General features: G+C 45.8%; 3 protein-coding genes and 1 pseudogene across 3 annotated transcripts; 1 reads left to right on the top strand and 3 right to left on the bottom strand.

Moving 5' to 3' along the window:
- Positions 1-5,826: 5,826 nt before the first annotated feature.
- On the bottom strand, positions 5,827-8,449 carry LOC125544590 (legumin B-like). The gene is made up of 3 exons (XM_048708328.1): positions 8,138-8,449; positions 6,339-7,068; positions 5,827-6,238 (listed from the first exon to the last, which is right to left on the bottom strand). The coding sequence occupies exons 1-3, from the start codon at positions 8,331-8,333 to the stop codon at positions 6,088-6,090; spliced, it is 1,077 nt and encodes a 358-aa protein (XP_048564285.1). The 5' UTR covers positions 8,334-8,449; the 3' UTR covers positions 5,827-6,087.
- Positions 8,450-13,187: 4,738 nt separating this feature from the next.
- On the bottom strand, positions 13,188-17,681 carry LOC125544581 (probable glutathione S-transferase DHAR1, cytosolic). The gene is made up of 6 exons (XM_048708317.1): positions 17,346-17,681; positions 17,163-17,253; positions 14,848-14,994; positions 14,021-14,138; positions 13,631-13,771; positions 13,188-13,539 (listed from the first exon to the last, which is right to left on the bottom strand). The coding sequence occupies exons 1-6, from the start codon at positions 17,572-17,574 to the stop codon at positions 13,453-13,455; spliced, it is 813 nt and encodes a 270-aa protein (XP_048564274.1). The 5' UTR covers positions 17,575-17,681; the 3' UTR covers positions 13,188-13,452.
- A 2,446-nt stretch (positions 17,682-20,127) lies between these two features.
- LOC125532646 lies at positions 20,128-20,669 on the bottom strand. Its single transcript, XM_048696631.1, has 2 exons — positions 20,548-20,669; positions 20,128-20,495 (listed from the first exon to the last, which is right to left on the bottom strand). The coding sequence occupies exons 1-2, from the start codon at positions 20,588-20,590 to the stop codon at positions 20,128-20,130; spliced, it is 411 nt and encodes a 136-aa protein (XP_048552588.1). The 5' UTR covers positions 20,591-20,669.
- A 700-nt stretch (positions 20,670-21,369) lies between these two features.
- On the top strand, positions 21,370-24,333 carry LOC125532645 (annotated as a pseudogene).
- The last annotated feature ends 565 nt before the right edge of the window (positions 24,334-24,898 follow it).

The raw sequence follows: 24,898 nt of genomic DNA, 5'->3' as shown, positions 1-24,898 counted from the left end.
GTCACATTGAGCTCATTATGATGATGCATTACCGAGTGGGCCCAGAGATACCTCTCCGTCATACGGAGTGACAAATCCCAGTCTCGATTCGTGCCAACCCAACAGACACTTTCGGAGATACCCGTAGTGCACCTTTATAGTCACCCAGTTACGTTGTGACGTTTGGCACACCCAAAGCACTCCTACGGTATCCGGGAGTTGCACAATCTCATGGTCTAAGGAAATGATACTTGTCATTCGGAAAAGCTCTAGCAAATGAACTACACGATCTTGTGTTATGCTTAGGATTGGGTCTTATCCATCACATCATTCTCCTAATGATGTGATCCCGTTATCAATGACATCTAATGTCCATAGTCAGGAAACCATGACTATCTTTTGATCAACGAGTTAGTCAACTAGAGGCTCACTAGGGACATGTTGTGGTCTATGTATTCACACATGTATTACGATTTCCGGATAACACAATTATAGCATGAACAATAGACAATTATCATGAACAAGGAAATATAATAATAACCATTTTATTATTGCCTCTAGGGCATATTTCCAAGAAATTAATTGCAAACAAAACTCCCCCTGGGACCTGATGTATGTTGGAGGCACTCGTTGTTTCGAGCAAGCCATGGATTGATGCTTGTTGGTGGAGGGGGAGTATAAACTTTACCATTCTGTTTGGGAACCGCCTATAATGTGTTTAGCATGGAAGATATCGCCATCTCTTAGTTGTTACGTTGACAATGAAAGTATACCGCTCAAAATACAATTTATCTCTATTTCAAAACCTAGCTCTGGCACCTCTACAAATCCCTGCTTCCCTCTGCGAAGGGCCTATCCATTTACTTTTATGCTGAGTCATCACCCTCTTACTAAAAAGCACTAGCTGGAGAGCACAGCCATCATTTGCATTCATCACTATTAATTTATATTGGGTGTGACTATGATTGGATCTCTTTTACCATGAATTACAATGTCTAGTCAGTCCTTGATCTTTAAAGGTGCTCTGCATTTATGTTTTGCGGTCTCAGAAAGGGCTAGCGAGATACCATCTTGTTATATCATATTATGATTGTTTTGAGAAAGTGTTGTCATCCGAGATTTATTATTATGACTTGCTAGTTGATTATGCTATTGATACGAGTAATTGTGAGACCTGAGAATTATTGTAAATGTGGTTAGTTATGATCTATGCTGAAAACTTGAATGCTGGCTTGACATAGTTACAACAACAAGAGCAAACAGAGTTTGTAAAAGTTTTTCTTTCTTTCTTTCTTTCAGTTTGTCAACTGAATTGCTTGAGGACAAGCAAGGGTTTAAGCTTGGGGGAGTTGATACGTCTCCGTCGTATCTACTTTTCCAAACACTTTTGCCCTTATTTTGGACTCTAACTTGTATGATTTGAATGGAACTAACCCGGACTGACGATGTTTTCAGCAGAATTACCATGATATTGTTTTATGTGCAGAAAACAAATATTCTCGGAATGACCTGATACTCCACGGGAGGTCTTAGAAAAAATAATAAAAAATCCTCGCCAAATATGAAGACCAGGGGGCCCACGCCCTTCTCACTAGGGTGGGGGACGCCCCCCCTAGGGCGCGCCCCCCTACCTCGTGGGCCCCTTGGAGACCTTCCGACGCCAACTCCACCTCCATATATTGAGTTTCGATGAGAAAAAAATCGAGGAGAAGAAATCACCGCGTTTTACGATACGGAGCCGCCGCCAAGCCCTAAAACCTCTCGGGAGGGCTGATCTGGAGTCCGTTCGGGGCTCCGGAGAAGGGGATTCGTCGCCGTCGTCATCATCAACCATCCTCCATCACCAATTTCATGATGCTCACCGCCGTGCGTGAGTAATTCCATCGTAGGCTTGCTGGACGGTGATGGGTTGGATGAGATTTATCATGTAATCGAGTTAGTTTTGTTAGGGTTTGATCCCTAGTATCCATTATGTTCTGAGATTGATGTTGCTATGACTTTGCTATGCTTAATGCTTGTCACTAGGGCCCAAGTGCCATGATTTCAGATCTGAACCTATTATGTTTTCATCAATATATGAGTGTTCTTGATCCTATCTTGCAAGTCTATAGTCACCTATTATGTGTTATGATCCGTTAACCCCGAAGTGACAATAATCGGGATACTTACCGATGATGACCGTAGTTTGAGGAGTTCATGTATTCACTATGTGTTAATGCTTTGTTCCGGTTCTCTATTAAAAGGAGGCCTTAATATCCCTTAGTTTCTGTAAGGACCCCGCTGCCATGGGAGGGTAGGAAAAAAGATGTCATGCAAGTTCTTTTCCATAAGCACGTATGACTATATACGGAATACATGCCTACATTACATTGACGAATCGGAGCTAGTTCTGTGTCACCCTATGTTATGACTGTTACATGATGAACCGCACCCGGCATAATTATCCATCACTGATCCGGTGCCTACGAGTTTTCCATATACTGGTTTACGCTTATTTACTTTTCCGTTGCTACTGTTACAATCACTACAAAATACCAAAAATATTACTTTTGGTGTCTTTACTTTTGTTGCCGCTACCACTACTATCATATTACTTTGCTACTAAACACTTTGCTGCAGATATTAAGTTTCCAGGTGTGGTTGAATTGACAACTCAGCTGCTAATACTTGAGAATATTCTTTGGCTCCCCTTGTGTCGAATCAATAAATTTGGGTTGAATACTCTACCCTCGAAAGCTGTTACGATCCCCTATACTTGTGGGTTATCAGCTTACAGCTCCGATTGCGGCTTGCACCGGCGGGTTTGCCAAGACCTCCGAGGAAACGCCCCCATCCCTTGCTACTGTAAGCAAGGGGTTCGTCGATCTTGCTGCACCCGAGCTCTCAGCTCCAAAGTTGATGAAGCGGCGTGCGCTGCTGGCCTCCGGAACCACTACTCCACCCCTACTGCTGCTCCTTTTGAAAGGGGATGCGCGCATCGCTGCCGAGTACCTCATCTCTTGAAGGTCCTCAGGCAGCTTACAATCGCGCTGGTTGTGTCGTAACTGACCGCAGAAGCTACAAAACCTAGGCAGCCTCTCATACTTAACACTCATCAGGTACATCTTTCTTTTCTCTAAGTCATGGGACTCTAATTCACTACGCAGAGGTTCATCAACATCATGATTCACCCTGACACGCATATAGTCTCCCCAAATTCTTCCCTCCCTGTCCGCATCCACTTCGAGGACTTCTCCAAGCTTTGCTCTGAGCTCCCGGGCCACCGTCTCAAAGAGCATGATCGGTGGTGCGTCGTAGATGCGTGCCCAGATCGGCATGTGGGCCACCTCGACGTCGTCGGGGCTCACGCTCCCGTCCATCGCCGTCATCAAGAAGGCGTCCCCCTTGTGAGTCCAGGGGCCGTTGTTGAGGATGAATCGGAGGTCGCCTTCGCGCTCGAACTTGAGGAGGAAGCGGTTGTTCTTTAGTGGGGTGTAACTGAGGCGCCCCCTCAGTCCCCACTTGCCCTTGAGCTCCTGGAATAGTCCCACGATGCTGAAGACTTGCACCGAGAAGAACAGCCCGACGGCTATCCACCTCAAGCGCATGGCCGCCCTCTCCCTTGACAGGTTCAGCTCGACGACGTTTGGCGCCTGCATCTCCACGCTGGTGGGAAACACCGGAGCCACAACATGAGCATTCGCTCCATACCTTGCGACTTGGGTCCCCTCCACACCTTGGCCTTCAGGGGTGCGGTAGGGATCGCCACCTGCCCTTGACGATCCACCTCGCGGCAGCGGCCTCGAACCATGGCCTGGACGACCATTGGAGCCGACCTCCTCACGGCTCTCCATCGGGGCCTTGTTCTTGCCATTATCCTGGTGCTCCATTGTCAACGAACTTGATGTTTCTGTGCTCTGGGGAGTTTGGATGGGTCTAGCCGTCTCCCTTTGCCGCCCTTTTAAACTACTTTGTTCCTCCTTTATTCCAGGGATCGATTCAGACTGATTTGGCAGGGCCTGATCTGCTTCCTCTCCATGTGCTGCAATGGTGCCTGATATGCGATCCTCTATCTTTCCCTTGTCTGGTGGATCCGTAACCTTCCCGTCGCTCTGAATCCAATCCGACGAGATCTGGCTTCCCTCCAACATCCTGCATGTTAGATCTTTCCTCATCAGCTCCATCCTGCCCTTGATTCTATCCATAATCCTCTGATTCCCGGCGATACTCTCCTGGGTTTTCTTTCGCTCTTTCCTTTCTGCAGCGATATTCTTGATTTTATTCCTCGTCGTGAGCCACGCATCACGCAGTCCGAAGGGATCCTCCCGATCCGTCTTGCTCCTCGGACCTTGGTTCAATCCTCCCTCTCCCTCTAGATCACACCCTCTCTGCTCTTGATCTAGATCCCCAACACCAGTTGCGGATCGCCTCCGAATCGCCCCGTCAGGGGCTCCGCTAATCACGCGTGCCATGGGGTGTTGACGAGCGAACCTAGGCGGATTATGTGGAAATCTACTTGTATATGTAGTATTCAACGTCCATCAGTGAATTAGTCTTGTGAAAGCAGCAAATAGACATTGAGGTTTACAAATCGATGTAACAAAATATCAAACATTAACTTGGTCATTTCGTTATTTCAGCTTGTAGACTGTATGGAAAGGCATATGGAGTATAAAGATTTGAGCACTAGATCAATGGCACGGAAAAAATGATTAATTGCTACAGGATACAGCAAATTCTAGTCAACTAAGATTGACATAAAGAAGAAATTCTGAAGGTGTATGAAAGCACTTCGACTAGATTCAGCATTCAGTGTTCGGCTATAGCTTCTGGGATAACTTTTTAGATGGTGACTTGTCAACATTTGATGGGCGGCAGCGTGGACAGGCTCCTTGCCGGCGAGAGGGGAGAGGAAGACGTTGCTGCAGGTGTTGTGGGCATTTCATCGAACAGTTGGTGTGCCGGAACTACTCTTTACGGCCCTGGTCGCCTCCCTCCTACGAGTCCTCTTACTGCCCTTGAAGTCGATGCTCGAACCAACAAAGTCAGCAGTAACCACCAAATTATCTTGGTCCGTGGCATGAATCTCCAGAAGTTGTACGATTTGTTAGACCGAGAGCGCAAGACGGCGACACAGCACCTAGCTAGTGACCTGAGGCGTGGTCGGTGGCGTTACCGGAGGCGGTCGCTGCACTTGACGTAGGCGCGGCCCTGAGCTCGGTAGTGGTGCTTCACCACGGGGGGAGGACGCCGCCGATGGACAGGGTACATACAGGTTGAGGCAGCGGAAAATTGCAAGGGTGGCCCGCAGGCCCTGGATTTGCTGATCTTGGACCGGGCTTTTCTGTTTTCCTTTTTTGTTTCTGAACCCAACAAATTTAACCAACGTTTTCAAAAAACCGACAGTAAATAAATGTACAATATAAAACTACCATGGATGTAGGGACAAATTGTTTTTAGGCTATGAAGAAACAAGGAGGTTGCAAAGAAATACTCCTTCCGTTCACTTTTGCAAGACATTTTAGACATTTATAAGACAACACAAAAAACAATTCAATTTCAGCTGTCTAAGACTTAGAAGAGTGAACAGAGGGAGAAGTACATTTTTAGCAAAAAGGCTATGAAGGTTTTTTTGGAAATGAAAAAGGGTTTTGTTTCAAACAAAAGAATTTATGAAAAAAAATTGAAATCAAAACAAGAAGTTATGAAGAAATAGAAGATGAGCAGTAGAAGCATATAACATAGGAGGCAAACAATTTCACCGTATTTAAGGATTTTAGAAGAGGAGCAGCAGAAGCATATAACACAGTAGGAAAACACCGAATTCAAGGATCGAAGAAGATGAGCAGTAACATAGGAGGCAAACAATTTCACCAAATTTAAGGATCGATTGCATTCAGCAGTTCTCAGACCAGCTCGGCCAGCCACAAACACTCACTCGATATAACCGATGGCGACCTGACAGTAACATTGTGTTCTGCCAGGGGCAACTAAGATAGATTATCATAGGTGATCCATTAAAACCACCAGCAGCTCAACTGACAGACTCACACTCAAAGAGTTTCAATATCCTAACTAAATTTATTTATTCCTGCCTAAGGCAACCAGCCGATGCGCGACGAATGGCTCCTAGTTGGGGGCGAAGAAAATCTCAGAGTCCAGCCTCTTGGACCGGAAGAGCTTCTCCATCTCCGGCGTGGTGTTGAACGACGCCTCCAGCACCTCCGGCGAGATGGCCTTCCACACCGAGGTCTTCCCAGCAAGGTGGCTGAAGATCGGGCTGCAGTAACACACACAAATCGTATCATTAGATCACCATGGATGACGAATTGGTTTTTCGAGAAGCACAGTAGAAAGTGTTTGTTTCAGGAAACCCTTACTTGGGGGTGGTGATGATGGAGAACCACTCCATGCCGGAGGCATCAGCGATCTTGGACACGACATGGAAGCGGGGCACAATGAAGAGGCTGCCGCCCTCAATGCGGGTCTCCAGCACGCGCTTGCCATCAGGGCCGACAACCTGAACACGGCCGCTGCCGCGGACGATGTAGGTCACCTGGTAGGCCGAGTCACAGGAGAAGCCCGGGGAGCACATGGAGTGGGCGTCGATCCTGACAAGGTCAGCACCGAGCCCAACCTCCTTGACCAGAGGCAGGTTCGCGGTGTTGAGCACCACCACGCGGCCACCGTTGGGGATGTCCACGTCCAGCTTGGCCTGAAGGCAGTTAAGAGCCATGTCCTTGCGGTCAGCATCGACCGGCACCGGGAGCTTCTGTCCAGCAGTGAGCTTCACAATGCCAGACGCAGGCTGGCTGGAGACAAGCTTGGCGGCATCGTCCTCCTTGAGGTCCCACGCGCGGCCAACGAACTCTGTGGAAAAGCCGGTGAAGATGCCGCTGGCACCGGTGAGCTGGAAGTTGGTAAACTGGCCGGGCCTGTGGCCCTTGGAGGTGTCACCGAGGAAGAGGACGACGAGCTCCGCGGCAGACTCAGGGGTGTTGTGCCACCAGGTGACCACACCGAAGGGGAGCGCCAGAGCGTCGCCTTCCTTCACGGCAACCACCTTCTCCTTGGTGGCCTCAGGCAGGACGATGCCAACGGTTCCTTTGCCTATCCATCATGCAACAAAACAAGCAAAGCATTAACAGTGCTGCCATCATGAAATTCCAATAATAATTTACAGCAAAGAAATTCCAAAACAGACACTAGTGTGGCATCGTCATAGAAAAACCAGCATCACAGATCAATCGTGGATAGAAACCAGCGTCAATCAACAGCTTGTACATATGTAATTCATCAAGAAAAGGTTCAACAGGTTGCTACTACTAATTAGTCCTAGCACAACGAAATACCATAACAGGGCAAATATTTGGATGTTACTCTGTTCAGGACATGCATGATGAAAACAGGAAGTGCTGGTACGAAATTCCTCAGAAAAACAAATCCTAACAGTGACTTACTGCAACGAAATTCCCAAAACAGAGAATGTGACACTAGAAAAGGTCGGATCATGAGCTGTGTTACGATCAGAGGAGCCGACATGCATGACAGGTTGTGGCATTACAAAAGGATTTGATTAAACCAACAGGCTAGAGCACGAGTACTGTGTGTTGAATAGATTTAATCAAAAGGATAAACGGGAATAATTCAGTAAAGTACTGCAATATTATCTGTTATTGATTCCAAATAAGTGGGATCTGACGCAGACACTTAGACCTGACGAAACTATACAACAACTAGGCACGATTTCAGAACTGACCGCATCGTGCAGTCGAATAATTCGGGAGGGCGACTCTGCTAAACTCCAATCCACTACTGCAATCGATCTAAACTAGAGAGCCATCTACAATTCAGTAAAGCACTAAAATATTAGTTGCTGTTTGTTAAACTGACGAAACCAAACAACTAGCACGATTTCATCAGAACCGACCACATGGACGTACTCGGCAGATGATTCATGAGAACGAACGACTCCATTCGGTTCCAATCTACCACTGTATTTTTCGATCTAGATGTGCGAACAGGAACCAACAAATTCGATCGATCCGCGACCATCGACGAGAGTAGGACCCACAATTCAGTCCCCGAACAGAGCAGCAACCGACACGTCCGATCGATCGATCGAACTCGGAACGGGGGAGGGGAGATGGGGGTCGGCGTGATAGATGGAGAGATATACCTTGGAGGACGTAGGCGACCTTGGCGGAGTCGGAGTAGCTGGGGAGCGACATGCCGCCGGCGGCGAGCGAGAGCTTGGCGGCGCCGATGGAGGCGACGCCGAGCATGGGCAGCTCGGCGGGGCTCCACTCGTAGTAGGCGCCGCCGTCGCCGCCGTAGGCCTTGGCCGGCTGCCTCGGGGTCAGATCCACCGCCATCGCCGCGAGCGAAAAAGCAGAAGCCGCTACGATCGATCGAGAGGCTGGTTGGAGGTTGCCGGGAGGAGCAGGAGGGTGTGATGAGGCGATGTGGGATCGGCCGATCGGGCGCCGGGTATTTATAGCCCCGGGGTTAGAAGGAAGGGCGGTGGCGGTGGTGGATAGGATTAACGGCCGCGGTAATCGGGGTGGATTGGGATCAGTAAAACAGAGTCGTTTATCCCTACGAACGGGCGGGCGGGTAACGAACTTCCTCTTCCTCCGACCGACGGGGCCCACAGATCCACGTCAGAGGATTAATCTGTTCTCCGGGTTGCCAGTGTATGGACCCCCTTTGCTCCGAGTAGATGTTTGAACTTTTTTTTTCCTTGGCTTTGGCTTCTGATTGAAGAGAAAGAAAGAAAGAGGTTAGAGTTGGATCCCGGCTGTTTTTGAGCTCGGATAAGAGTGGAGTTGTTCCGAACAAGATGCCGAGATAAGATCGTGACGGCTCACCGCAACGGCAGTTTAGGATCGTGATTGCGCCGTGTCTTCTCAACGGATAGTAGTTATAGATGAAGGACTTATTGGCTCCTTTTTCGAGGAAATAGTAAAGAAAATCGCCGTGCAAGACTAACGGGATTTTTTGTGCGCGGAGAATCTCGCGGGCGAAAAGAGCAATCGAAAGATATCCCCAAGAAAGAAAAAATAAAAATAATAAAAAACACGACACACGTATGGCGTGAGCGGCCGTGGGCACGGGGAAGCGCACGTCTGTCGGTCTGCAGACCCGTGCGGAATCGTCCCAGCGCACGCACGCGCCTCTTGCCTGTCGGTCGATTCGGTTGCGGAGCAGAATGGGCTCTGAAATCCTAGCAAATCTTTCTTTCTTTCTTTCCGGTTCAGAAGATACAGCTTTTGGAGGCATCTGGGAGCAGTTGAGAGACGCGACAGACCTGTAAACGTGCCCATCATCAATCACCCGTCAGCACGAACCGCGAACCTGTTTCTTTCTTTTCTTTCTCACGGAGAATGATTAGGGCATGTACAATGGTTGATAAGACAGTTTTATCTTAAGTCTTGCATATAATTTAGAGATGACAAAAAAGTATGTCTACAATAGGTTATATCTTAGTCTTATCTTCAATAACTAGCAATTCCTTAAAACATGGTGAGACAAATTGTGCTAAGAGATCATCTCTTGTCTTATCTTAAATAAGAGAAGACAAGCCTTTTCTTACGAGTTCTCTCTCCTCCACCTCATCATTTATCCTACGTGGCAATTCTAAGATAGCACTATTGTACATGCCCTTAGGGATATAATCCATCCACCGATGATCACACGTTTCTGGTGTCAACTGTGTGTCCGATGTCCCACTCCTTAACGTCCTCACGCACAAGATGCTGAGGGTGCCACATCGCCATGCCTCCTTGCTGTCCCACCTCACACTCACAGGTCAAGTCACATCGGACACACAAGGAACAGTGTCGCATGTTACCACGGACCCAAGTAGCAAAAAAAAACATCCAAAAGTAAATCAAGCCCAGAATGTCGACCAGCCAGATCCAAGGACGACCCTACCTATGGGCTGGGCTGGCAATAGAACAGCGGTACAGCCACGCATGTCTCAGAAAGCTGTTATGTGATTCTCAAAAAAAAAAAAAACTTGAAGAGCAAGCACACAAATACGGAACAGCTTCAAAATATTATAATTGGGTTGAAGCATACAGAACGAGAGCTGGGCTTTGGCCCAATGGACAGGGTACCAGTATCACCCCTGACATCCAGTGTTCGATTCCTTTGTGGAACGAATTTCTGGAATTTCTCGCTAAGGAAGGCTGAAAATTATAATTCCTTGTGACATTTTTTTTGTCCTTATGACATTTTTTTTTGTCGAGAAAAGATAGGGAAAAAAGACACTGGCTATTACGTCCTCGCGTCGCGACGTCCAGGAATGCGGGTTTTTTTTTGGATGCTAGGAATGAGATTTTCATACAATCTGAAACCTCTCACATACCCAAGCCTCTATATCTGGGAAAGATTTTGCCCTCACGTTCGTCCACTTGGTTGACCGCGACGGTTAGCCCTACGGAAGGATGGTAACTACATAGCTAGCTCAAAATAGCCACGAGTAACTTCTCCTCGACTTGTTTACCAACAATTCTGAAAAATAACAAGACAAACTAACTAATCTGCCAAACAAGAATCTCAAACATAAGAGACATGGCAGACTAACAAGAGAAGATGGTCCAACTTTTAGATTGCTTGAACCCACAAAGCCGGAAGAAAATAATCCAACTGCATTCAACATCTTAGGTATCATGACATAGCTAGTACAAAAAAAACGAGAAAAATAGATCAAACCCCCAAGCTACATTCAACATCTTTGCTGCTACTGCTCCATGGTTGATGGGTTTGCTTGCGATTTAAATGAGGCTGCCAAGTTTGTGACTAAACTACATTCCAGTTCCAGATGGTTGCGGGAGGTTCGAGGATCGGCGTTGAAGATGCCCTTAGAGAGCATGGTTGATACCGTAGCCAATAATCGATGAGGAGTTGTCATGTCATCTAGAGGCAACCTAATAACCGGTGCACGTACGATAGTAAATTTTAAATGTGTACTGCATTATTAATAATTGTCTCATCTTACAATCTTACAAGTGCCTCTTTTTTGGTCCACAGGGTGAGAAAATCACACCTGTAGCAAATGAAATATCATGTACTCCCTTCGGTCCTTTTTACTCTGCATATTAGGTTTGACCGAAGTCAATCTCATTCAATTTTGACCAAGTTTATACAAAAAATTATAGACATTCACATAACAACACCAATATCATTAGATTCATCTTGGAATATATTTTCATATTATATTTATTACATATTATAGATGCTAATAATTTCTAATATAAATTTGGTCAAACTTAGCAAAGTTTGACTTTCGGCAAATTCAATGTGCAGAGTAAAAAGGACCGGAGGGAGTATCTTATATCCTATTAGTAGGAATAAGAAGAAAAAAATGTTCTTTTGTTCACATCATAGGAACTGTGATTCATCAGCACAAGAGATGGGTTCTGAAATCCTGGCAGATCGTCCCGGTTCCTCAGAAGGAAGGAAACCTTTGCATCCGGGAACAGTGACAGACCAAGCCTACCAATCAACGAACCTGAACCTTTTGCTTCTTTCTAAGCGAGAATGATTAATTAGGAACCCATCCATGGCGGTTTTGAAAAAGAACCCATCCATGGTTGAAATTTGACCCAAAAAATGGCTGAAATTGGATTTCTACATTTTTTGAAATATGTTTGTCTAAAAGGTTTGAAACTTTCGCATATTGGTCAGCAATGGTAGTTTTGATTTTACATACCTTTTTTTCATATTTTTTTCTGGACAATTTAAATTTTTGGTTAAAATTCGGTAAAATATCCGCCTCGTGTGCCAAAACCACTTTAGAGCAACTCCAACAGATGCGCAACGCGCGGCGCGCTGAAACAAGTTTTACAGTGCCAAAATAACATGTTTTTGCGCGCAGCAAAGCGCTGGCTCCAGCGGCAGCTCCAAAATATTGCGCGCGCGAGCCGCTTCAACAGGCTGCAAAAAAAGACGCACGCGAGCAACAAGAGCACATACGAACAATATTGAAACAACATATAGATAAAATTCAACAATACAAATATCATAGTTCAACCCAAACACCACAAACTAGTCTTACGATACAAAAAAAAAAGATAAGCTAAGGTGCAAATAAAAACTAGAAACTACTCCGAGTTGTCCTCCTCCTCGGTGGTGTTGTCCGACGTCGACAGAAACACATCATCTCACCGAGGATTGTTGTCGTCAAAGAACGACGCATGTCCCAGTTCACACTGCGATATCGCCAGTACCTTTCCCCGATGCCTGTCCGCCCGGTCCGCGCGGTGCTTTGCCCTCCTCTCCGCCCAGAAGGCGTTTTCGTTGACGACGTCCTGCGGGTAGCGCTGGCGTCATTCTGCCATGGCTAGCTCGTCCGCCTCGGTGATGAGGAGGCAACATTGTCGTCTGCAGTGTTCGTGACCGTCCTTATCAGTAACTAGCCGCAACGGAGGCACGAGGTCCTGCGCCTGCTGGCACGTCCGCGCGTCGTCGAAGTTCATGTGCAAGCTTGTCCTAAAGAGGCGCCACACCGCCGCGTCATATGCGCGGTCGGCCTCGTGCACGGTCTCGAACGTCCCGAGACTGAGACGCACACCACTGGAGCGGATCTCCGCGTAGAACATGCCGGAGGGGCAGACGCGGACGCCTCGGTAGCCGAAGCTGCTCCGGGCGCGTAGCGGCATGTCAACGGCGGAGGAGTCGGCGACAGAGGAGAAGGCGTCTACGAGAAGGGCACGGTGGCGGCAGCGGGGCGCTAGATGCGAGGAAGAAGGGGCGGCAGGGGGAAGATGGGAGAAGGAAGCGCTCGAGTGGGTGTTTGGCCGGCTTGGGCGCGCGCGTCACGTCAAAACTGCCGCGCACGCGTGATTTTTGAACCCTGCGGCGTCTGCTCGAGCACGCGAAACGCCTCCGAGCGCACGATATTTACCACGGCTGTTGGAGATGCTCTTAGATAAGTGAGGGGAGCAATTACACGGATCCGGTATTGAAGTTTAATTTGTTGAAGAAGCTGGTGCCTGAATCAGCCTGATGGTCACACATCAGGTGTGGGAAGTTCAATTTGTTGAATCAAGTGAGGGGGCAATTTTCTACTTTCAACATCTCCAGTTTTAATTAATTCCCACTCCTGATGCAGAAGCCGCTGCTGCCTGCCCCATCTCACGAGTCACATCGGAGACACTGAAGAAACGGCGTACCACATCTTACTTCCTCGGAGGCGCTCCTCCACTCTCTACAGCATAACAAATCTGAATTTTACGCAGCTCCATTATTCATTCACACGAAAGAGGTTCACACCACAATACTTGCACTCCCGCTAGAACCAGACCACACACATATCACCCACACCCACACACACAAGCCAGGCAGGGCACAGTCCAGGCAGCAAGTGCACGTCTTGCGACAACCAGAGCACATCAAGGCTCGCTCGCATTATTCCAACCTAGACAGATGAGGCCCGTCGCTACTCACACGACGGGGGTGGGCCGGGTCTCCGAGCGGCGGGAGGGCTTACGGGTTCACTTTCGGCGCCCACCCGGCGATCAGGTTCTCCTTGGTCGCCTTGGTCTTGACGAACGACTCGCGGCTGAAGAGAGCCTGCGTGAGGGGAAAACATAGTCATGAGCCTCGGCAACTTCATCTATGGACAAAGATTTTGGAAGTGGCAAAAGAAGGTAACGTGTGTTACCTCGGTGTAGGCATGGACGCTGGTCAGGGTTTCAGGGACCTTCCAGCCCTTGAAGTGCTCCAGGGCGACCTGGAGATGGTAGAGCTTCGGAGCCAGGCTGAGATCGACAGCGGAGATGTTCGCCCCATTGATGTAGGGTCCCTGCCAGCAAAAGTTTTGTTAGATCAAGATCAGGCCAGATGTTCAGACTGAACAAACAAAGGCCCCATGTCTTGCACGATTAGGAAACGTGACAAAATGAAATTATTGCAGACAGGATGAGTGCTGAGATAGTGAAGCTAGTGAGTGCAGCTCGAATATAATGGATTGGTTGTGGAAGCATGTGTTATGTCCATTCCACTGCAGAAATCAACTGCCACATCAACTGCGAAGACAGTTCCGCCTACTTACATGGGCCTTCAGGTGCTCTTCGAGCGCCTGCAGCTCATCAACAAGTGCCTTCTCCGAACCATCGCTGGCATCCTTGCTCTTCAAGAACGTGACAAAGGTGGAGAAGATCTTTGATCCCCTGTTTATCACAAGCCACAACCAAGTTGAGAAACCATACTCAGAACATGGTAAAAGAAATGGAGAGTGGCTACTAAACTACTTTGTTGGTGAAACAAGATGGCATCAAAACTGATTTTGTCGTTCTTTTAGTAGACAGAAATAAATCATGTTACTACAGTCATTTCACTAAGTTATCAGAATCAATTACTTGCCAGATGCTATTGTAGCCAACTCTCCTCTCTACGGATGCATAAATACCTTAATTCAGAGGAAATCATGCCCAAATTGTCCATGAAACCAACTAAAGTTTCAAATCCAAAGGCATCTAGAAGCTCTTTTTATTTTCTTTTTTAAATAGGGAAGAGAGCAAGTTTATTACTAGCACCACTAAGCTGTTAAAATAGCATAATAGACCTTGCAAGAAAAGAGAGATAAAACAATTTCTATTGTAACTAACCGCAGAAAAATGCAACTCCCTTATTACGAGATCATGCAAAAAAGTTGTCACAAAACTACTAACAATCACAATTCCCAACGCCAAAGACCTTATAAGTATATAAAACCTAGCAGCAACATGCCAAATATATCGCCGAAATGAAAGCAAATTTCTTCTTACGAGACCATATAAATAACAAGGATCTCGAAATGCAAGAAATAGCAAAGTTTTTAAACTTCAGAGATGCAAAAGTGGATTTGGCGATGTGCCATCAAGGAACTTACGAACTTACACTGATGCATATTCAGCAGGGGTCACAAGTGATGGAGTTGGGTACTTCTCCTCAATGACTTGAGTGATCACATCAGAATCAGCAATCCATTTACCATCACCACCGTTATACACAGGCACCTTGCCCTCTGGATTGATCTTCAGGAACCTGAAAGAGTCATTACAGTAGATTAGTTTAAGTTTGCAAACAGGGGTAAGCTCCACAATCTCAACACCATCGAATCCCTACAGACTCAGTCTGAAAAATGTAACACTATTTTCTTAATCAGATCACTGCCGATGCTAATGCTCCAGAATGTCATAAAAATGGTGACCAAGACTAATAACTCCGCACGTGAAAGCATGAAACATTCTGTATTTCATTTGCTCACTATATAGTTGCTTCTATTTGCCGAAAAAGAGTACGATTATGTGGCCGCAAAAGGCTGAATTTCTATTGAAGAATACTACACGTACAACACTTTGTACGATTTACAAGTCAGCAGAGCCATTCATCACGTCTGGTGTGTGGATCAGGACCTTTGGATCAGTTGTTGTACAAGGATAAAGCTAACTGTCATACGTAAAGTAGTTTCGATTTCTATTATGTTCGTCTAGACACAGTAAGGAACACTACCACGTTCATATAGACTGAAAAAGATTAACAATGCTTACAAGGAAATTGTGATTATTAAGGCAACAATCTTACAAAAGAAGGAACAACAACTGTGGGTTTGCTCCCCCACCCTGTGAAAAGCAAGGTTACAGACTGTGAAAGGCCATGCTACAAATTGAGATCCTCCTTTTGATCATTTCAACTTTTCCTTTTGATCATTTCATTTTTACAGATAAAATATAGGAAAAATGCATGCAGAACAGACCAGGCTCCTCGAAATAGTAAATGAAAGTAATTCCAAAGTGCTCAGTAAATCTGACTGACAACAAATAGAAGTTAAATGCAACACTTTGGTCATATGGTCCATTGGGGATTACGTCTAATGGCTTTAAGCTTGCAACCTAGCAAAAAGTAGGCCAGAATACTGTCCAGTATCAACCCAAAGGCTTGTTGCAAATCAAGCTACCCCAACATGCACATCTGCATAGATAAAAGCCTCAACCCCATATAAGAACTAGCAAAATGGAAATGGTAGCTGCTCTTAGATTTTTTTTTCAATGCCAATCAAATGCACAATGTTTTATTTGCTTCATAGGAAAATCCTAGTTACATGTATCATGCAGCACTCGTTGTTGCAGAATAATGTCTGTAATGCTTTAATGCCCAAGAAGTTGCAATAGTTGGCAATTCATCTTGGCACATTTGGCCCATAAAAAATTCAAGTTAAGCATTTCAATTACCCTATATTAGCTACTGTTAGTTAGTTCTAATTTTCAAATTCTTCCGAGCTTATGCCTGGACAGTGCAAATGCATTGGGTAAATCACCTTCAAGATGTAGCCCACTAGTCAGACCAGAAATTCATCCTATAAACTCTGTTCTTCTGAAGTGAGATCGAAATACTGAACCCCTTGTGCAGAAGTAAACCAAAGAGTTTTTCTAATTCCTTTTTACCATCTGAACCCCTTGTGCAGCAGCTAATCAAGAGGTTTTCTGATTCTTTTTTATGAAAATTACTAGATAGATATTTAACTGTGTCTCTGATTTTATCTCGAAATATGTTACGGTAACTTTCAGTTCTAGCACATTCTGCATGTACACCCAACTCCAGTCCAGGGCCACACATTCTGCACTAGATAGGCCAAATCTGTCACATCACAGCAGGCATCTAAGCGACGCATAAGCCTCACCCATGGTGACCACAAGAAAATTCCAAGTCCCGCACTGCTGTGCTTCATCATAGATAAAATTCATCCTGTAAATCTGTTTCTATGGAATAAGATGGAAATACTGAACTCTTGTGCAGAAGTAAACCATGAGAATTTCTAGTTATTTTTTATCGAAATGCTGAACCCCCTGTGCAGCAGTAAACCAAGAGATTTTCTAGTAATTTTTTTTAATCAAAGTTGCCAGAGAGATATTTAACTATGTCTCTGGTTTTTATCTTCAGCTACCTTACGGTAACAACTTTCAGTTCTTAACGCATTATCCATTTACACCCAATTCCAGGGCTACATCCCCCCTGTATCCACAAAATCTGCCACATCATAGAAGGCATCTAAGCGACACGCAGGTCTCACACATAGCAACTAAGTACGATAAAATTCCCAGTCCCACACTGCTCTGCTTCACCCAACGCGAACAAACTAGTAACGACTTAAGGAATTTTGGTGGCGTGAAACTGAAATTCTAGGGGGGAGGGAGGGAGGGGGAGGGGCGGACCAGTCGGGCTTGTTGCTGACGTCGATGAGCTTCATCTGGTAGGGCACCTTCTTCTCCTCCAGCGTGAGCAGCACCCTCTGGGAGAAGGGGCCTGGACACCCCACCAAAACCAAAATCAGTTAGGGTAGGGCTCCGCCGCGGAATCGACCCGGCGAGGAAGCACGGAAGGGAAGGGGGACTCACAGTCGCCGAGCGTGTCGGGGTGGCCGACGGCGGCCTTGACGCAGACCTCGGTCATGTTGGCGGCGACGGCGGCGTCGGGGAGTCCGGTTAACAGCACCAGCAGCAGGAAAGCGGAGAGGGCGAGCGCGGTCGATCTGCGGCGAGGCCTGGGCGCACCAGTATTTATGAGGGGGTGGTGCGAGCAGGTCTCGCCGGAGGTAGCGGCGCGTGAGGGACGTGACCCTGCCATGCGGGCCCGCGTGGCGGTGGTTGTCCGGGTTCTGGAGACTTCCGGAGCCGGGACCGGACCGGACCGGACCGGCCGGGTCGGTGGAGGTTGAGGAGGAGTGGTGAAGCACGGGAGGGTGAGCATGGGCGGTTCACTGGATTGTTTTTTTTTTCTGAGGGGGCTATAGGTTATTTATATAGCGCGCGCGTGGACCGCGTGGGGGGTATGATTTGGACCGGCCTTGCTGCTTTCGGCCGGTTAAAAGCGCGACGCGACAGGACAGGTCGGCATCCTCCTCGTGATGTCGCTAGCCTCGAGTAATGCCGCGCTTTCAAAAAAAAAAAGAATAATGCCGCCGCGCTTTGCCTCCGCCCGGTCCGGAGGTCGGCAACGTAGGAGTACTTACGTGTTCCCTTGAGGCCCTGGTGGCGGCAGGCACGGCACGAAGCTCACGCTGCGGCCAGGAGCCCATCACCTTCGCATCTTTCGTATTCGTGTGGTGCGGTGTCATGCATTTAGCCGTTTAGCCGTACCAGATGGGATCGACTGGACCCGCTGCTATGCGATGCAATCAGTGTGCGTGTGCCGCACGCAGGCTGGTGGGGGGTACGGTACAGGGTACCCGTGGCCGGCTCCACCGGCGGCAAACCCACCATGTGTTTGTCCATGTGCGTCGTGCCCACCACCAGCGAGAACGCATCAGGTGCACCCACAACACTGCACGTGTGGTGCTACCGATGCACCAGATACCCGTGTAAGACTTTAAAAAAAATATGTTCCGTGAATGTGCTGTTTTTTTTAAAAAAAATGAATATTAAAAAATGTGCAACGTTTGTTCGGTGCACTGGCAACACCACGAGCACCGGCACACTAGATATTCTCCCCGCCGCCACCTTACAAAAACAAGTTCTAACATGGGCAACCGAAAACCCAACCCCCGGACATGTAAAGAGGATGTGGACCATCACGGGTTCCAGCATGGGTCGTGAAGCGCTGCGCAACGGCGAACGCAACGGCGAACGTGAGAAAAGAGGGTCTGGCTGGCCAGCCCATTTCTTTCTTGCTTGATGCCTTCGTGAACCTCCGAGACCTTAAAAAATCTCTATCTCCACTACTTAAACGCATCCCCATAGGGAAACTTAAACTCCTACAACTGGACATAGCAAATTTAGTTTCCTATATGTTCATGGGCGCATCTAAATAATGTCAGGCATCCACGGTCGTTCCCTTCACACCGAAACCTCCGAATCAATATAATCTCATGAGACATAGATCAACATAAGAAAGATAAGCTCAACACGTAGCATTCATACCATCGGACGTAGCAAGTTCACAACATAAGATAGTACGATAGCTGATACAAACTACGACTAGATAGGTCTACGAAGCAACGGTAGTAGGCGAAGTCACAGTGGATGGAGGTGTCAAAGGAGTCGGACCAGGAAGGGAGCTCGGTCAAAAGACAAACATAATTATAACCATTGAGTTTTCTTTCGGCATGAAAAGATCTACTACACACATAATTAACCTCGCTTGCACATGCCAAAAATCACCTGCCTTGTGTGCCAATCTTCAAATGAGCTCGTCCCACCCCATGAAACCTTGATGGAAATGCGGTGGCGACGCTTCAGGGGCATGAAAGGAATGAAACAAATTCCATAGAAAAGAAATAGGAAAAAACCCACCAAGATCGGTACCTACCTAGATCCCCAGCTTCGACATCAAAACTCCTTCGCAATTTGCAACCATTCCCGCGAGGACTGCAAGAAACGGGAGACACAAAGGGAAACGTTTGGAGCTGTTTTGACCGCCAGGGGAAATGGCCCGCGCCTTCAATTTTGCCACGTGGACCCGACAGGTGGGGCCGAGCGGTCAGAAAACGAGTTAAAACAAGCAAAATCGCTAAGCCAGTACTCCCTTCATTTCTTTTTAGTCTGCATATAAGATTTGGTCAAAGTCAAACTTCGTTAACTTTGACTAAGTTTATAGAAAAAAATATCAAGATTCACAATATGAAATCAATATATTACCAGATGCATCATGAAATGTATTTTCATACTTTATAGTTATAGTATTATAGATGTTTATATTTTTCGATATAAATTTGGTCAAACATCGTGTAGTTTGACTTTGACCAAATCTTATATACGGAGTAAAAAGAAACGGAGGGAGTACAATCAGTTAGACACCAGCCTAAAAACGGTGTTTTTTTTAAATCTTAACAAGCTAGGATGGCTCCTGCCAACCTAGCAAAATGTGATTGTTTTCTATTTTCTCCGTTCTTAAATATTTGTCTTTTTAGATATTTCAACAAGTGACTACATATGAAGCAGAATAAGTAAATCTATATTCTAAAATATATCTATATACATCCGTATGTGATAATCTATTTGAAATCTCTAAAAAGACAAATATTTTGGAACGGAGGGAGTAGCAAATATGTTTCTATAATTTACTGTACCGTGCATCTACTATCTACTACCATTATAAAAGGAAGAGAAAGGCAGATCCAAACAATCACATTCATTCATCATTAAAATCTAATGGCCTTTAATCATTCTGTATTTAACGCTATCAACCACGGAATAAGCCACAGTCTATCAATGTCCTGCAGTAAAAAAGAAAGGAAACCGCCCACTCGCACGACCTCCTCCTTCTCCCGCATGACCTCCTCCTCCCGCAGCCGCGTCGTTCGCCTCCCGCCGTCGCGCCCTTCACCGCCTCCTCGCGCCGCCGGAGCCACGGGAAGCGGCCGCGGGTCGCCGGGAGCCTCCCCAGCCGCACGGCCTCCTCCTCCTCCCCAGCCGCGGCTCGTCGGGAGCCTCCCCTGCCGCCGGAGCAGCCCCGCCGTAGCTTGGCCGCCGCCACTCCACCTCCACCACTCGCCCCCGCCGCGGGAGCCGCCGTGGGACAGCCGGAGCCACCGCGGGAGCCGCCGTGGGACAGCCGGAGCCACCGCGGGAGCCGCCTTGGGACAGCCGGAGCCGCCGTGGGCGTGAGCTGCCGTCCCGTCCATCCTCTCCCACCTCCCGCCCATCCCGCCCTCCGCTCACCGATCCTCTTCTCCGCCGCCCGCCTTCCTCTGCTCCTCCTCTGCCGCCGACGATCTCATCCGAGCCAGTAAGTTTTCTTTACATTCAAGTGTGCATTGTTTGAACAACATGTTTGTGGTTCTGTTCTTTCCACACAAGATAATCTGTTACATACATGATCCTTCTGGCTATGATTATTTTAGTGCATACATACATGATCCTTCCACACAGCAGGAACAATTATTCTGGAACAATTGCCGTATGTGAATTATCATGATCCAACGCCAATGCCACACTCAGCGCTAAAAGGGTTACAGTTTATGAGGACATATTGAATTAGTGAGGATTTCAGAAATTTGTAGTCCAAGCAACTCATACATTTGAAGTTTTGTTGCTTACCTTCCCATCCCATTTTGTGCTATGCTCCTGAAGTTGCCTAACTACAGGAAAAGGAGGCCAAAGTTTTGCTATATGGGTTATCCAAAATAGTATCGGCAGCGATGTTTTGTTTTGTCACAACTACTCAAATATATAATCTAAATAATCTAAATATATAATCTGCACATTGTAGTTTGAGTTAAAGAATACCACATTGTAGTTTCAATTAAAAATAAAAAAAAAACCCACGTGTTTTGTTGTTTCAAGAGATTGAGTCATGGGTTGTGAGCAAGCATTATATATTGACATGAAAGGTAGATCTATTTAGATCATGAAGGTTTGCGCACTGTGATGCAAAGGCCGTATGCATCGACAAGGTGAAGGTGGGAAGGTGGGGCTTACCGGGATGGGTTGAGAGGAGGCAGTGGAGAGAGGAAATGGGAGAGGCGGATGGTGAATATAGGATGTTGATAGAATAGATGAATTTGCGCGTGCAGGTTATCTGTTCCAAGGTCTGCTCGGGGTATGCAGCCTTGTTGGAACTACTGGAGTTGGAATCTTCAAAGTTTGAGTTTAATCCTTTCTAATCAATGAATGTTATTGATGGAATTTTCCAACTCTGTTCTCGACTATATGGAACCTCTTGCTATTAAATTGAAGTACCAATCATGGCTCTTGGGTCTTCTGTACATGTATGTGTACATTACTTACTAATGTTATATGCACTAGACCTTTCTGTATAGGCATAAAAAGGTTTCAATTTTGAAATTTGGCAGGCTTAATTAAAGAATTCAATTTCCTCCTATTTTTGTATGAACAATGTATGTGCCTCTTAGAAGATGACTTTCTATTCATACAAAGTACTATTTTGTGTGTGTCATGCATAGCCAAGACAACCTAACTATCTGATCTTTGGGATGCTAATTTGTGCACACACAATAAAAACCAGCAGCAACGACAATGATTCCTGTAAAGATCAATACCTGCTACATCTTCATTGTTTCCTTTGATAATGAATTCTTGCTACAGCTACAGTGGATCCTGTGATGCATTGCGAGGCCTGCAACGGCTTCGATTTTTAACATTTTTAGTTTTAGTCCAGCAATGAAACGCATGTTTCTATCTAAAATTTTCTTCCTCTGTTGATCACCAGGTTCCTGAAGCATTGTATTTCCAGTTAAAGGATGTAGTGATGTTACAGAGGAGCGCGCGGCTGGCCAGCCTATGTGATGTTCCTGCCTGCGGCTGCCACCAGGCTGTGCATGCGGCTTGCTTTGTTCAGGTCCTCTCAATTTCAGGAGAGGAAGTGAACTCGATTAATACTGTCAATTTTGGAAGCATTTTTTGTGATTCTGGTTCAGCATGGATAATGCTGTTTAGGACTGTAAACATTGTCATGGTTAATTTTAGTTGCTAGATGGAAAAGCAGTGCTACAAATTTTAGAACTAGGACGTCGTTTTCCACGGTTCTACCAAGTTATTTGCATTGTACAGTCACAGTTTAAGCTTAATCTTATTAGTTCTGTAGCATTGCAGATCAGTGTCTTTTTTCCTAGCAGATCAATACCTTTGGTCGGATTTAGCTTATTTGATAGTGAACAAAACATAAATGGTGTGAATATAACGAATAATTACGCGGTGTGACCTATCAAAACTATTAATGTGAATTTTTCAGTTCTCATTTTTACACTTTTTATTCTTCCCTTGAGATCCACTGTTTGCTCTTCTAACAGTATAATACTAGCTGTGCACTTGCAGCCCCTTTCAGTTGAGCTGGGTCCTGGTATCCTCGGGAACATTTTTTAGGGAATCCAGGTAAGCTCAGCATGATAAATTGATAATCAGTCCATTCCGTTGATTTACTCTTTATCTGTGTCACTTGTCACAACCTCGTTCCTGTTAAATTTGAAGCGCCCACTAAAAACTATTGCTATTAGATCTAAAGACGATGCACTCTGGGACATTCCTGTTAATCTTTGGAAGGCCCTCTAAAATATCTCCTTTTATTATTTGCTTCAGCTGTTGGAGATGTTCTCGCAGTCGGAGATCTATATGATGTAAGTTCTTATGATGTTGAATTTTCTTTTATGGATATTACTGTACAGAGGATAGCAGCTTTGGGCCTGTGTGCACATGCTAATGTTCGCTGACTCTATTGTAGACTGTCTTCGAGAACAATTTGATGAACCACAGTGTCGCCCTTCCACCTGGTTCTATGGGGAAAGTAAATTACGTCGCTTCAGCTGTTCAATACAGCCTATAGGTTAGTGGAAGCTATCACTTTATTCCAATTTCTAATTTATCTGCATGTGTTCTACCCATGCTTAACTTTATTTGAAACACTACTCTTGTCATGTATGCAGGATACAGTGCTAGAGTTAGAATTTCAGGGCATGAAAAAGCAATTTACTATGCTTCAGGTAAGAAAGTTATTTCATACAACTCTTTTTAGGAAAGTTGGTACTCCCTCTGTAACTTCTTATAAGATCTTTTAGAGTCCATGATAGTGTCAAAAAACGTTTTATTTTAAATTACAGAGGCAGTAGCTTATTGTGTTGAACTTATTGAACAACAGTCATGGCATGTGTGTACACCAAGACCTGTTGCATCAAAGCTTTTTGCGGATACACCTCTTCTTACAGGACAACTTTGTGTACAACTTATCTTTAGCTTCAATTTCCATAATAAAATGTGTTCTTTTGTTTTATCATCATGGTTTCTCTTCTTACGTAACCAAACATTCTCAGATGTTAGTTTCTTATTGCCCTCTGAGTCCATTAAATCTTAGTCTTATCTATTTTGTGATGGTTCCAGCGTGTGCTTGATGCATCCCTTGGTTCTTGGAGGAACATGTGCTATTCCTGGTGCTTTTGGTCGTGGAAAAACTGTTATTAGTCAAGCACTTTCCAAGGTGATCACTAATTCTCCATTCTTTACTGCCCTGATGTAATAGCTCCAGAGAATTGCTCCTTCCATATATTTCTTGGTGGCATCTCTATACTGACTGTTGAGTTTAACAATCTCTGTAGTACTCCAGTTCTGAAGCTGTGGTTTATGTGAGATGTGGTGAAAGGACAAATGAGATGGCTGGGGTTCTCATGGACTTGCCCCAATTGACAATGACGTTGCTCAACGGACGTGAAGAGTTTGTCATGAAGAGAACAACATTGGTTTCTAACGCGTCTAACATGCCCATCGCTGCTCATGAAGCCTCCATTTATACAGGTAAAGGTGTAATGCCTTGATAGCCGTGGAAGTAAAAGGGATTTATTGATCAAGCTGGCTACTACCTCTTGAGCACTGCGTTGGTTTTCCCTTGAAAAGAAAAAGGGTGATGCAACAAAGTAGCGTAAGTATTTCCCTCAGTTTTTGAGAACCAAGGTATCACTCCAGTAGAGGCTACGCGCGAGTCCCTCGCACCTGCACAAAACAAATAAATCCTCGCAACCAACGCGATAAGGGGTTGTCAATCCCTACACGGTTATTTAGAAGAGTGAAATCTGATGGATATGATAAGATAATATTTTTGGTATTTTTATGATAAAGATGCAAAGTAAAATAAAAGACAATGAAAATAACTACGTATTGAAAGATTAATATGATGAAGATAGACCCGGGGGCCATAGATTTCACTAGTGGTTTCTCTCAAGAGCATAGGTATTTTACGGTGGGTGAACGAATTACTGTTGAGCAATTGACAGAATTGAGCATAGTTATGAGAATATCTAGTTATGATCATGTATATAGGCATCACGTCCGAGACAAGTAGACCGACTCCTGCCTGCATCTACTACTATTACTCCACACATCGACCGCTATCCAGCATGCATCTAGAGTATTAAGTTCATAAGAACAGAGTAACGTCTTAAGCAAGATGACATGATGTAGAGGGATAAACTCATGCAATATGATGAAAACCCCATCTTGTTATCCTC

The sequence above is a fragment of the Triticum urartu genome, chromosome 1 (assembly GCF_003073215.2).
Source record: "Triticum urartu cultivar G1812 chromosome 1, Tu2.1, whole genome shotgun sequence".
Classification (NCBI taxonomy): domain Eukaryota; kingdom Viridiplantae; phylum Streptophyta; class Magnoliopsida; order Poales; family Poaceae; genus Triticum; species Triticum urartu.
The sequence above is the reverse complement of the archived record's forward strand: the minus strand, read 5'-3'. Positions and strand labels throughout refer to the sequence as shown.

Bases quoted from the DNA above. Each gene is read 5' to 3' on its own strand.
- LOC125544590 (XM_048708328.1), bottom strand. From the start codon at position 8,333: ATGGCGGTGGATCTGACCCCGAGGCAGCCGGCCAAGGCCTACGGCGGC. The intron at 7,069-8,137 runs GTATATCTCTCC...CATGATGGATAG, and splicing joins GGTCGCCTACGTCCTCCAAG to GCAAAGGAACCGTTGGCATC. The intron at 6,239-6,338 runs GTAAGGGTTTCC...GTGTTACTGCAG, and splicing joins TCCATCATCACCACCCCCAA to CCCGATCTTCAGCCACCTTG.
- LOC125532646 (XM_048696631.1), bottom strand. From the start codon at position 20,590: ATGGGCGGGAGGTGGGAGAGGATGGACGGGACGGCAGCTCACG. The intron at 20,496-20,547 runs CCCACGGCGGCT...GGCTCCGGCTGT, and splicing joins GGACGGGACGGCAGCTCACG to CCCACGGCGGCTCCCGCGGT.
- LOC125544581 (XM_048708317.1), bottom strand. From the start codon at position 17,574: ATGGCAGGGTCACGTCCCTCACGCGCCGCTACCTCCGGCGAGACCTGC. The intron at 17,254-17,345 runs GTGAGTCCCCCT...TGGGGTGTCCAG, and splicing joins CCCCGACACGCTCGGCGACT to GCCCCTTCTCCCAGAGGGTG. The intron at 14,139-14,847 runs GTAAGTTCGTAA...TGTGATAAACAG, and splicing joins CCTGCTGAATATGCATCAGT to GGGATCAAAGATCTTCTCCA.